General features: G+C 39.7%; 1 protein-coding gene across 1 annotated transcript in view; it reads left to right on the forward strand.

The window, feature by feature from the left end:
• Positions 1 to 7895: 7895 nt before the first annotated feature.
• Positions 7896 to 14482, forward strand: part of GTF2E1 (general transcription factor IIE subunit 1) — a 47503-nt gene continuing 40916 nt past the window's right edge. The window contains exon 1 of the mRNA XM_059819712.1: positions 7896 to 8362. Coding sequence (XP_059675695.1) covers positions 7915 to 8362 — 448 coding nt within the window. The 5' untranslated portion in view covers positions 7896 to 7914. The remainder of the gene's footprint in view (positions 8363 to 14482) is intronic.

Here is a 14482-nt window from a genome sequence, read left to right on the forward strand (position 1 = left end):
GAATGAATAAGGAACATCGGCATTCTGAAAAAGGTATTCAGCAGTGCACAGTTAAGGTACATTTTCACAAAATATAGGTGGTTTAATTTTTTTCAACAATGAAAGGTAGAGTTTCTTCTTTTATTTCTTCCCCCTGCACCAGCATCCTCTCACATCTTCTGGTTCTGTTGCTCATCAGACTTTTCCGACAGTTTAATCAGCTAGTGGAAAACCTAGTAAAAGGGGAGGGAAAATAAAAAGGTATTTTTCTGCTCTTTAGTGATGCGAATTGGTGCACAGGAAGGTCTTGGGAATGCCAGAGCTGGCATGGGAGAGGGCAGAGCTGTGTGCTTAGGAAAGGAGCAAATACCCTTCTGGCAACAATAAGGGATGATGGGAGTTTCATTCCTACCATCCACTTCCTTCAAGACACTATTTACAGCTTGCTTTCACACAGGATGCTTTAGGGAATTCTTCTAAACAAGAAACTACATGAATTAAAGCTAACTTGATATCCTGTTATTTCGTTTCTCTGTTTCTTTATTGCTTACATCCACGGTATATGCACTTGTTTGCTACATCCTGATGAACTAAAACTTTTCTGAACCTAATACTTTCATAAATCTTTGTCTTACTACTTTCTGGAATTCCTGAAAGTCGGACAATACCACTCACATCATCTATCATGATGAGAAGTGTGGTGTTCCAGGTCTCATTGAATCCAGGATATGAAAAAAATTACTGCTTTCTTTCTGTCAGAAACTTAACAAGGAATGCTGGGGTTAAGCCCACTGTACTTCATTGTAGTCATGACCACCTAGGCTTGATATTTGTGAGACATCCTCTTACTTTTTTTCCTTTAAAAAATCCCCCAGAACCTTACAACTTCATTATGTGAGGGCCAATGCTGAGATGTCTCCAAAATAACAGATATTCTTCTGCTGGTATATGTTCAAATCGGAGTGTAAATTGTAAGAGTTTCTGATGTCCGTAGTTAAAATGTTCTAGTGGCTTCACATTACAGTTGAGGCAATTTAACATCTTTGTCACCACAGGGGGAAAGCTCACTTTTCTATATCCCTAGCCATGCTTTCTTCCCTCTCCTTTGCATAGGCTCTAGTCTGGTAACAGAAATGATTCAGTTCTTGAACTTTTCCCCCTTGCCCTCCCTCTAAAGCACCCTACTTTTTTTTGCCATGTTAGTTTTTCACTTTTTATCAACTTGATTCACCTTGCTACGTGAATAGGCAACTGTCAAAATTAGCACAGAATGGTGGGGGTTGTGGCTGAAGGCTGGGAAGGAAAAGAAATACTTCTTTATGGGAGGGAGTATATAATTTGACTTACAAGCTGTAACAGGAAACCATACCTTCGCTATTCTGGTCACTAATTTTGGCCTTCCATAAACAGTGAACTCCATTTTTTTGTTTTCTGCAGCTAGAACTGTAAATAGTTTGTTAATGCTAACGTGCATTTGAAGTACTCCTGAATATTACATCTGTTTGTATTCATGCACCTAAGTAGTCCTTTAATTTACTGACATCTTGCCATTGTTTATGTCAGGTTTAGATTATGAATGTGATCGAGAATTACATCCTGAGCCTGCATTGTTCAACTTCTGCCTTGCATGGTCAGACCTTGTCGCCTTATCATGTGTGGTTCCATATATTTTTACTTGTGAAATTAGGTAAAAATGTCCTAATTTCAGCCAGGCCCTTCAGCCTTTCTGTGTGCAGCTGCAGCACAACTTTTCATCTTTAGTGAAAAAAACCCTGTGATAGCTGTGGCCTCTTGGTTTCAGTTTATGGAATGCCAACAAGAAGGTAGTATTTGAGTGAAAGCAGATTGTTCTTTTCTCCTTTAATACTTCAGGGCAGGCCTTGCAATGAAAAGACATGATTTCTCATCAAGATGTAATGCAGGAGGAAGGCTGAGCAGCGGTGTTCCTGAAGTCTCCGGGGAATGGAATTCAGTAAGCTTTTGACAAAATGCCAGAAGACTTTGGGTTTGCAATTGATGTGGGATAAAGGCAGTTCTGGATAATAGGGATGTGTTGCACAGATCATCCACTTACTACAGAGAAAGGCGAAAAAAGCAGACTTGAAAATGAAAGATTCTGTGCCATTTTCCATTTTCTGGAAAGGACGAGTAGTGTCTGAGGTTGCATTGTACAGACATTTAAAATGTTGATGGCATGTTTTCCCACTGTAGTTCTGAAATTTGTGCCTTCCCTCCCTGTACTCGGGAAGATTCAGAATCACTCCTCTCAACTTAACCTCATCATCTTCTGGAAGACAGATTTTTTAATTTTATTAGGGTGAGAGACAACAAAACTAGGATCTGGTGTTTGCAAGTGACTGCTGGAGTGGGATATGGTATACGCTGGCTCCTGGAAGCCTGTCGTACTTGCCACATTTACAGTGAGGAACTCTCTTACAATCTGATTTTGATTTTTCCTGAAGAAACTGTAAGTGGTGTAAGCAAGTAATTTTTTTTGCCTTTTTTAAAAATCTTATGGCAGAAGCCTGCGGAAATGCTTTCCAAACAAATCAGCAAAACCTGTTCTCAAAGATTCAGTGAAAAAGAGCACTAACAATTTAAATTAGATGTGGGGAAAAGTAGAAAGCACCTTTCCAAGTGTTAACAGTATGTCTGATAGACCTAGGTTCCCAGCTAACCCTGCAACTCCAGGTTTTCCTCCAAAAGAGATCTGGGGTGTTATAAAGGGTTTGTGTACCCAAATGAGTCTGAAGAGCAGTCTGCTTCCTTTTTCAAGATCCTGCTTTTAAAATGCTTTCCTTGATGAATATATGAACAGTGAGACTTCATTAAATTTTTTGAGGTAAAATTACTACTGGAATTAGTATAAGCCTCAAAGTTATATATGTTAAAACAAGGTGATGTTCATTTGCAGTATTGGGTAAAAATTCAGGTTAATTCACTAGCTGACATGTTTTCATAACTTGTAGTTCTAAGTTTCATCTACATTGTGGCTTCTTCTAGGTATCACCTTTTTAGCACTTTTCATCTTTTGTCTCAGCTTTAGTCAGGCAAAGCAGGAAGAAAAACAGATCCAACATCCTTAGCGCAGTTCAAGTTCAGTTGCTTTGATGTTGCATCAGGAAAGTCCTGACCAGTGGAGATGTTTGCTCAGTTGAATTTCTGGCTTCTATATGGCCTTTGGTTCCATCATACTGAATGTTTTTTTGCGGTCGCTTCCTCTTGATTTCCTTTCTGACATCTCTAATTATGCTCAAGACCTATGCCTCACGCATTTTACTCAACCTGAGGTATGATCTCCATTTTGCATCTCCTGAGTTTCTTCACCCAACAAATCTGATTGTATTATGTAACTGTAGGTCTTTCTTCCCAGTGTTGTCTTTTATAGTTGCGTCAATATTTATTCTTACATTTAGAGCAATTTAAAAAAAAAAAATCAAATGTGTATTTAGGGTTGCTGTCCTAGTGTGATAACATAGATCTACTTTCCTCCTATACCCATAATACTGAATTGTATTCATGTAATTACCCAGAACAATTCCTCAACAGCTGTCTCTTTTAAAAGTCCATGTTTAAATTTTGAAATTTTTCTCTTGGATGTGTCTGAATATCATCCTGTCCAGTGTGCTTTATTATTGGTGTTGTAGGTGCTTACGGTGTAGTGGTGTATCTTGGCCATTGTTTTTCGTTTGTTTTTTTTCCCTGAATGCCCCTTGATGTTCATACATTATTAAGGTCAGTACAGACATTATTAGGAAACAGATGCACGTCCATTAAAACCTTGTTAGGAAATGTTATCATATTTCTTTGCACATGTAATTAATTCAGGCTTGACTTACTGCTTTGATGGAAGGTGAAATCACTGCTCAAGGATGCAATAGTGAAGTCCCCTGCTTTTGCATTTTAAACTAATATTCTTGTGGCAGTGGATTACAACTTGTGAGCTGGATCACTGTCTTTCTTGCCTAGTGAGAGGTTGTAAGGATTTGCAGCTCATATGCTGTATATGATTCTTCGTGGGCCAGATGTCAGCTTCTCCTAGAGAAACAATTTGTTAGACCCTGGCCTGGTGAGTTCTGGCAGTGGTACATGCTCACTCTTGTGCCATCATTCTGTATCATGTAGCTTACATGAGAACATGATTATCAAGAATGATGTTGTAAAACACGTCCTTCATCCAACCATACAGATCTTGTTTGAGCCCTTGCTTTTGATTGGTTTGGCATTAGGCCTCAATGTAGTATAGAAACTGGTGTACGCTGAACACATGTCCATGGTCATTTTTAGAGCTAAGTTAGTTGTGTTCAGCATTGTTGACTTCATGTAGCAAAGCTGGACAAGGGTGTTCTCTGGTGGCTTTATTTCTTTTTTTTTTTTTCTTAAAGCTGATGCTACTCAGTTGGTTGGTTCACCCAAAGGCTGTCTTCTGCAGGATTTAGAATTTAATCTGTGTTAATCAACTTTTTGAAGTGGAGATTAATGGGAAAGAATGGTTTGTGGTCTGTTCAAAATGCTTGTATTTCAATATATCCACACCTGGGAGAAAACCAGTGTTACACTCAAGATGCCCACTATTACCTGAGGACATAGAAGGTTTGGACATCACTAAAAATGTCCAGTAGAGGAGAAGTAGTAATTGCGTAAAAACTACTGGTTCCTCTAGATGAAAAAAAAATATTTTTTAGTGATTGACACTAAGAAATATTATTAAATCTCTAACTATTGCTGAAAACCGAGGGAAAAGTATATACTCTTAGACGTGGTTTTATTTATTGGTCCCTTGTAGGTCTCAGTTTAAGCTGTTTGAGTGCACTATTTGGGAAATTGCACCTTAAACCTGTTTTGAAAGCTGCTGTGGAAATCTGCAGCTGTCTTATCAATGAGATTCTTGTAGAGAAAATGCTTTCCATCAGCTCTCAGATGAGGTATCCAGAGTGAGATGTGCTTATTTAAAAACACTTTTTTTCTTTTTTTGTTACAACTGATGTTCTGAAGGTCACTGTGCCCGCTGCAAGTTGTGTCGCCAAGTTTTTCTGCAAGAAATTATTAGGGGACAGTGAATTGGTGAGGAGAGAAGGTTTTTTTGTTTGTTTGTTTTTGAGATCAGCACTTAAAAACCTTTTGACTTTCAAAATTTGACTTTTTAAATATCTTCTGGGGTGCCAAGTTTTATTTAAAATAGATCTTTACAATAATATTATCCTGTGCTTAAACTCTGAATAACATTTAATCAATTTGAATAAGTAGAGGCTTCTGGCCAGCTTCTGCATTGACGTTGTTTTATAGTATCAGTATGTTGCTGACAGATTCAGTCAAAAGCAAGAATTATCTTTAAGTGACTGAAAGACTGTAAAAATACCAACAGAATGAAATTGATTTTCAAAGGCAATGTCCTGTGACGGTACTCAGATTGGGTCTGACTTAGAGATTCAAAAATACTGTATGGCTAACTCATGATGCGGCATCCTTTATTGCTAATGCTTTTACCTTTCACGCAAAGCTCTAAAACTGTCCTTTGTGCGAGATAAATCATTATGTATCTGGCATGCAAAAGAAAGCTAATTGACTCTAGAATTACTTGTTTCACGGCTAATTCATGCAGTGATAAACATATTTTAATTTAATTTCCTTGAAGGGAAGCTGGAGCTGGACATCCAAGCATTGTTTTCTGTAAGCTATTCTCAGCCTGCATACCAGCAGTCAACAAATGTTGTTCAGTGCATTTCAATTTGAGCACTGTGAATACCATTTGGCCCTAAGTTAGAGGAAAAAGAAAAGCTCAAGCAGGGAACCATTTTGTAAGAAATGAATGAAGGTGTGTTTCTTTTCTTAGACAAAAGGCAGAAAAGACAGGACAATCTTAATTTACTTACTGTTAAGCTCCACAATCCACAGCCTAATTGCTTTGCAGTTGCACTGGCTGTAACCCTTGAGAGGAACATACCTCCTCAATTGCAGAAGAGGGTAGGCATTGGAGAAAAGTACAGCTTCAATGGGTAATGTTGCTTAAAGTTTTTTGAGAGGGTAGTGTATCTCAAAAAAAAAAAAAAATCCAAGTAGGCTACTGTGATAAACGATCACAGATTTTTGAGTAGTCTTAGCTGATGGAAGTGAGTCATCAGCTGCTTGGTTACATGTAGAGCTTGGTAATTTCAGGGGATGTCTTAGTGTGGGGAGTATAGGAAAGTTCTGTAATGGTGTTTGTCAAAAAGGATATTACAGGTTTTATGACAGCGACGACAAAAATAGGATACTCATCCAGATCCTTTCTTCTGCTGTCACTCTCCTCTTTCCTTTATTTGAGACTTGAATGCTGGGGAGGTACATATACAGAGTGTGAAACATCTAATGGAAGTGAAAATTGAGACTGGAGAGTTTTACTATTTATGATATTAGTTCACAGATACAAATTGCTTAGCAATGACGAACAAACAAATTCAAGTGTGGAGTTTTTCTGCAGTTGAAGGAACCTTTCGCTTAAGAAATTATTATTCATATCCTAAACTAGCATAGAAGTCTCATATTGAAAAAGACCATTCAAAGTTTTAATTGAAGTTAACTGGAAGTACAACCCCCTGAATGGGTATTTCAAAAGCACTTGTAATACTTCATGCTTATCTTGCACTTGGATTTCCATGTATGAAAGGTTCGTTATGAATGGAGGGGAATTTTGTTACTGCGTACAAGTCTGTTGTACAGACTTGAAAGAGTGGAGGGAAAATGCACAAAACGACCTTGTGAAATGACAGTAAGCCTTTGTGCCTTACGGAGTTGCTTCCCTTTTTCTCTGCACTGGACAAAACTGGCTGCTTCAGGAGAGTCACTGCTGTTAGTTGTCTGCTGGGGTTTGATTTTTGGCTATGTCTGGGGCAGGGTGACAATATGAGGAATTCCTTGCATGATATGACCCTATATAAGATCCCGTGTATGTCACTGAAGCATGTAATTGTCATGACCATTTGTGCCATTTGATGTTAAGGTGAAGAAAAAATGAAGTGAAAATACAGTATTTCTTTAGAAATTACTGTCTTGTCACAGACAGCATGGTAAGTGGTGATAAGTAACTCAAAGTATACTTCATGGAATACTTTCTTTTTAAACACAACATCTCTTCATTTTTACTAAGTCTTGATTTTTTACTTCGTTTATGGTGCTATATTATCCATGGGCTTCTAAGGCCTGAATGGGAGACACTTCAAATGAAGGATCAGTCCTTTGGAAGGACCTATTTGCTCATCTAAGATCAAGGCTGAAGCAGTCTGTGATGTAGGAGTTGGTAGTGCTAACAGTTTTCATGCTGCAGACGGTTAACTAAGGTCTATTTATCAGAAAGTAAGGAAAAAGTCTATCTGTTGTCATTGTGCAGCTGGGAGGTTTTGCTTGAATGCACACCAGTCTGTACTAGCAAGCTGTCCTCATATAATATCTCTGCCCAGTGATGTCTGAGGAGTTTACAGTGTGATCAAGTGACATCAATTGGGCCATGAGACTACTCCCATCCTGGGCTGTGTTATGAGCTTTCTTGCTGTAGCCTTTTTCTGCTTCTCCCAAGCTGTAAGTCTCAGTTGATCATGAAGCTGTCTACTGGAGCTCAGCTTCAAGACAGCTTTTTTATTCCAGCTCTGTTGGCTGTGACTGAGTAGAAATGAAATCTGCCATATGTTATGGTACCGATTTCTTGTGCATTTTTTTAGGTTTTCCATCATTTTGTTTTGAATGAGAGGTACCGTTTTTCCTAATCCTACTTCTGCAGCATTGGCATTATGAACACTTAAGGAGACAGTACAGGGCTTGGGAAAGAGGAATGGAAAACACCCCATCCTTTTCTTAGCTCTAAGTGAGGGAAATCGAAACTTCTGAAGTCAGAAGACTAGCTAAGAATCCATCTGCCTTTTTTCATTGCAGTATACATGAAGCTCAAGATCTGAACCTGCTATGACTGACCCAGACGTCCTCACTGAGGTCCCAGCAGCTCTCAAACGCCTTGCCAAATATGTGGTGCGTGGCTTTTATGGCATTGAACATGCTTTAGCTCTGGACATTCTCATCAGGAACCCCTGTGTGAAGGAAGAGGACATGTTAGAGCTCCTTAAATTTGATAGGAAGCAGTTGCGGGCTGTCCTCAACACCCTCAAGGGTGACAAGTTCATCAAATGCAGGATGAGGGTAGAGACGGCTCCAGATGGCAAAACCACCCGTCATAACTACTACTTCATCAACTACCGCCTTCTGGTTAATGTGGTGAAGTACAAGCTGGACCACATGAGGAGGAGGATTGAGACGGATGAAAGAGACTCCACCAATCGCGCCTCTTTTAAATGCCCCATTTGCTTCAGCACTTTCACAGACTTGGAGGCCAACCAGCTGTTTGACCCCAGAACAGGTAAGAGTACAGGTAACAGAATGCTCTTGCTCTCTCCTTTGTCTGTAAGTGCTGGACTTTCAGGAAGCAGAGTCTTAGGAAAATTCTCTTGAGTTCGGCCGGAGCTAGAGGGCACTCTGTTTCTGCAGGTGGTAGATGAGCAAAATACAAAAGTAACGTATACAGACTTACATAGTTTGTATGGGCAAATAGCAATGTTGGTAAAATGCCTGAGTGACAAGCAGTAGAGAAATGGAGGTCTTACTGCAATCGAATTCAAGGGTGAATGAGGCAGTCTGTCCTTGTTGGAAGTTGATGGTTTTTCAGTATAACCTGGTCTTGCCTGTAAATTGTGTGATTTACTGGTAGTTTGCAGAGAGGGCATATGTATAGTTGACTTTGGTATGCAAAAAATTTTTCGTTTAGAGACGGTCATGCAAGGAGTGAATTGGTACTGTTTAATTTTCTTCTACCCAGTTCATTATACTGCACAACCTTGTTTCCCCAGTGTAAAGCAGTCTCACGAAAGTTAAAAGAAATTAATTACAGACTTGTCTGTGATTGGGAGTAAACAAGATTCTTTTTCAAGTGTGTGTCTCAGTCTCAGTGGAGGTGCATATCTGTCTCATGCATATGAAATAAGAATCTTTTCTGGGTGTCCTTGTCTACAGGGGCAGTCCAAATACTTTGTGCTTCTGTGCTGGGGAAGAAAAGGAAGAACACCTGCACCTGATGAGATCCTATTTTGCTAGTCTAATCTGGGATTATTTTGGGGGGAAGGCAGGTAGCAGGGGTTTGGTGTTAGGCTTCCACCTTCTGAATTAGTTTCTTTACTTTTTAATTTTTCCTTTTGAATTCTTTGTCCTGATCTTACTTTTCCAGAAAAATAAAAGAGCAAAAGTCAGGAGAGCTCTCAGAAACACTGCAGTGTGGTGCTTTGTGTCAGTTATCATAATGAGAAACTGTAAAAATTTACTGTTCAGTGGTATTGAAGCTTTTAATCTAGGGTTACTGATGTCTAATCCGCTTTGGAGAAGGGCAAACACCCAACAAATGTTCGGCCTGTCATTTTCCCTCTTTCCTACCTCTGAAGATCAAGACCTGTGAAACTACTTTTACTTGAACAACCATGAAAATGATACTTAGCACTAAAGAAGCAGAATCCACTAAGTCAAGTAACAGTCGTTGCTGTAATCCAGTGCAGCTTCCCAAGTAGAAGCTGCTCCCTCATGGAGCACCAAAACCAACAGTGCCAGCACAGATTTTTCTATACTCACCACTGAGTATAGAAACTACATATGCTGTCTACAGTAATGATCATCTGTGGCAGCTACAGTCATGGGTGTTGGGCTGAAGGGGAATAGTGCTTTTGCAGTTTGTTTCGGTAAGGAGAGAGCAGAGAACCTGTGCAGAGAACAAACGTAGTGGGGAGTGAGAGACACTCATCCCAAGGGGACCTGTAACGCTTTGCAGGTGAATCCTCCTGGCCTGTGTGGGCCGTGAGTGCCAAGAGCAAAGAACTGGCTGTCAAGGAGATGCAGAAGACAATAATGCTGGGATTCGGCTTTGACAGCAAGGCCTGTGCTCCACGAACTGATGAGGTCAACCAAGGGTTTGTCTGCAGTACAGGCCTTGGCCATCTCTATGATGCAAAAATCATTCACTGGCACACAGAGTGTTTTGTAGTTTTGCTGATGGAAGGAAAGGTTGAGTGCTGTTTTCCCAGCAATTCCCAGCAGCTGGTTTCTGTCAGTATTAATGCAAATAACAAGATAGCCAGTTTACCTTCCCTTACTTTCAATAAGAACATACCTGTCTAGAATTTATGTATATTCTATTTCTCCTTATATAACTTCTAGGTCAATGATAGCTTCATCTAGATAGTGCATGATGATACTGTTGTTTCTTAAGAGCTTTTACACGAAACACCAGTTTGGATAGGCTCTCCAGTTACTGTTTAAGGTGGTCTCATACTGTCTCCAAACCATGAGATAGCTGCTTGTTTCCATTCTGGGTAAATAAGTGGGCAATTTTGTTTGGTTTTTTTTGTGAGAATGGCTGCTTTATATTACAGTGGATTGTGTTGTCTGCATATGTTTCCTGCTCCTCTGGAATTCTGTATTAGAAAAGAACTGAGACACCTTCGGGTCTCTCACAGGAGGAGCTCATGAGGACAAGGCATGTAGAGGAACAAGGTTTATTAGACAGTGAATAGCCATCCTTTTCCAAGGATGTTTTTAGCCCTTATCAATGCTATACATAAACCTCTCCCACTTACTGAAACTCATGGCAGTACCACTGCTGAAGGGTAGCTGAAAGCCGCATGAATTTCAGTCATGGTTGACCTGAGCTGCTCCTGGACCGTAGCCATGTTGATAAAATTTTGTGAATTAAAAGGCCTGCAGGGCCAAAGTCTGTTAGTCTGTGGAGCAGGTAGAGCATGGAAGGCATCCTCTGCACCAGTCTAGACCAAACTGCACTTCAATGGGTGACCTGTTGTTAAAAGACATCCTGTTTCCCCTTTTGCTTTTTGTCCTTGTCACTTAGATGGGAATGGTTAGATGTCCTGTGTTTTCTTCTGCTTCGCTTTCCTCTTCCTTAGTTACAACTCAAATGCAAACTCTGAGCAATTGTTGTAGGATGAAGGGGTTAGGAGAGGAGGTTATCACTCTTGCCCTTCCTTATCAGTGATGGTGAGGAGGTTTCCAGAATCTCTCCATGACTGTAGTCATTCTGTTGCAATTTGTGAATTAAGAGTGCTCGTGAAGAGCCTGTCCATAAGTTGGATCTGTAGTGCTCTTTTAATTTTTATCACAGCATCTGTGTCCATCTCTTGGCTTTAGCAGAGGTCTGTTTCCTGCAGGTCACCAGCTGTCAAGTGGAGGCTTTTTTAGCTTGGTGCTTTACTCCATTTGTGAATAATTTTGAAATAAACTGAGTTGTTTATTGTTTCATCAAAAGATGTGATTATTGCTGTTTTTGGAAGGTGGAAATGTGTCTGCTGAGAGAAAATAATTGATAGTAAGAAGGGTATGTTTTCAGGGCACATAGGTATAGATGTGCTTCGGTTGCTGTTCATCCAATTAATTTGGAAAAATATTTTTGAACGGAGTAGCAAGTTTGCCACTAAGGTAATTTTAAATGTAGATTTTAAATGGTATAAATGTTACTTTGAGAGTGTGATCCCTCTGTTTTTAAAAGTATTATATGATTATTTTTTTCCCCATCCCTTTTTCTGCCATTAAACATCTCAACCCAAAAAAGCTCCAAAAACTTACTATGCTGTCAAAGGTTGAACAAGTATTGCCCAGTACTTGTAGGAAGTTCAAGGACAGGAATTGTGTAATGGTAAAGAAGCTGTCAGGTGGTGAAAGTCAAGGTGACGAAAAAAATGGAGTTTTGCTGCTTTTTCAACTCACAAAGGGATCTTTTGAAAGGTGAAAAGAAAAGAAACACATGTTGTGTTGGAGGAGTCACTGGGTTGTATGACCAGTGAGTGCCTGTCAGCTCTAAGCATGGCGTGCCCAGGTTGTGAGTTTTAGCCCTATCTGCTCTAAATGCAGAGCTTGAACAGATCTCCAGATATAACACTTTCTCCTCAGTGGCAGTTTTTGCTGTTGCCTTCAAAGAAACAGTATCAGTAATGTCTGCTTTTAGAGGCAAACTTGGACACAGCATGGTTTTATTTTGCAGAAGTTTGCTGTGGAAACTTGTAGCAAAGCTAAGAACAACTTTCTGATTCAAGAGGTTGCAGATTTGGGGTTTGCCTGTTGACCTGGCAGTGCCTTTGATGGGAATTGGTGCAGGCTGAGTGGACAGTTGTTAGCCACTTTTGTGAGTGTTCAGAGATCTACAGGAAGAAAAACACTAATGCTGTATGAATGAAGTGTGTTACTTCTAGGCTTGTGTTTTAGGTGGGATGACTGAGAAAGGAAAAAGATTGTAGTTTTCCTAGAAAATCCTAATAAAAGCACTTGAAATAGAGATCATTGCCTTTCACTTGTGCCATCGTCTGCTGTCTACGTCGTCGGCTCTGATATTTCATCGCTTATTGTTCTGCGTGCTAGCAATTGCATGCAGCTGCTGTTGTGATGAAGCCTCATGCAGGTGGAAAGCTGCAGCCATTCTCTTAAACAAGGTAAGGGCTATCTTTTGAGGCAGGGATGTACAAGAAAGAGTTTAACTGAGTAGCAGCAAGAAAAGCCAGATAGTAAATGCATACTGTGAATAACACTGAACTGTCTGTTCCCAGACCTGGGCTGACAGTGGACACTGGCATAAGGGACACTGAGTTTTCAAGTGTTTCACCTATAGATAGGCTGTTACTTCATCAGGCTCTTACATAGACCTATGGGAAGAGTTTTATTCTCTGTGCTTTTAACTGTGGAAACTACAGAAACGTGGTTTCTGTAGGCCAATTCCTGAAATCACAGAGTAATCTAAACTCAATACAGTCTTGTGGATTGGATTTTTAAAAAAAAATTCTTGGAGAATTAAATCTGCAGAAGCCTGTTGCGTGGAGCACGGGGGGGGAAGGACAGGAGGAGCTGCATTGTCTCACCCAGTAGAGGGAGCTGGCTTCTTTTCTCTGTACATATGGGCTTGGGTTGATTAATTTATTGAATGTCACAAAACTGGAAATTATGTTCATGGATATGTGTTCTGTAGCGTGATTAATTGGATCTGGTTGGGGAAGGTCTCTCTGATGTATCCTGTTTTCATACCCTAATCATATTTGTAAATCTAGTGTAGTGTTGGAGTTGACTGTCAAATTCAAGGTCAATTTGAAAAAAAAGTATGTGACTAGAAACTGCAAAAGGGAGAGTGGGGTTGAAGTGAAGGAGGGACAGAAACAAGATCCCACAGTGCACCACCCTGTCTGTTATTCAGCCCTGGATTTCCTTAGGTATTCTAAATACCAAACTCTGTCAGGATACACACCAGCACAGCAGGTGAGTTTGATGTTAGAAAGAAAATATAAGGGTAGATAAAGTAGCTTTTCCTCTGTTCTCTTCTACCTTAGCAATATAACTTTTATTCAGTCTCCATTTCTTCTGTTACTGTGAAGAAAAATCTTGATGTTAACAGTATATTGTAATCACAGTTGGTCTCTCTTATGTACATCTATACATTAAGTGTCCTTACCATAACATTCAGTTAGGTAAGATGTGAATAATAGTGGAAAGAAAAAGATGGAAGATAAGTGGGTAACATGAATCAGGAAGATGATGCTGTTGAGATGTTCTTAATTGCAGTTGTAATCACTGGAGTCTTTTGTTGTTATTGGAAATCATAGCAGCTAATTACTTGTCTCCTCTTTGCCCTCCCACAGTTTGCTCTTGGTTTGGTGAATGATTTTGGATATAGCTATCTTATTGTTCCTGAAGATGCACTGTAATAGTAACATACTGGGTATCTGGATCCCTTTCTTGTTCTGTGTGCTGATATGAAATTTAATTTGGGAAGAACAGATTGAAGGCGGCAGTATCAGTTTTATAAAAGGGAAGACAACACCTTGAATATCATTTTCACTCCACTTGTTTTACTGTCAGCCTCTCGCATGTCATTTGCGTACTTCCTAACAGAATTACACATAACGTGTTCAGAGGCCGGTTTTCTGTACCTGTCACAAGGCACCTTGTATCACATTTAGGCAGCCTGTATGCAGCTTAGCATTTGTATGGCTTGGGCCATGTTACCGAGATTAGAAATTTGACTAGTCTTTGATTTTTTTGCCTTGGTCTTCTGTGTTGACTTTTAAAGCTTACTGCCTTTTCTTGAGTGCTCAGCTTCTCACTTCTTCCCCAGTGAGCTATTCCGAACACATCTGTTGTCTCTTCTTGTTTTGAATTTCCACTTCCTCAGGCAAGTTCTACACTAGCTTCAAATCTTCCTCATCTGATTCAAATTACTTTTGAGCCTGTCCTATCTATTTTGTTAATTTTTTCTTATGCTTCCCCTTCTCCTTGTTTTTTGCCTTTTTTTATGAAGCTCTTGTGTCCATTTCTCGTACATCTCTTTTTGTGTTCTGTCCCTTCCAGCCATTAGAAAAACCAAATCACTTAAAACTATTTGTTCTATATATTCTCACTATGTAATCAGTCCTATTTGATCTTCATGCTGTTGATTCTTGTCCTTTAT

This window comes from Gavia stellata, chromosome 1 (assembly GCF_030936135.1).
Source record: "Gavia stellata isolate bGavSte3 chromosome 1, bGavSte3.hap2, whole genome shotgun sequence".
In the NCBI taxonomy this organism is placed as follows: Eukaryota; Metazoa; Chordata; class Aves; order Gaviiformes; family Gaviidae; genus Gavia; species Gavia stellata.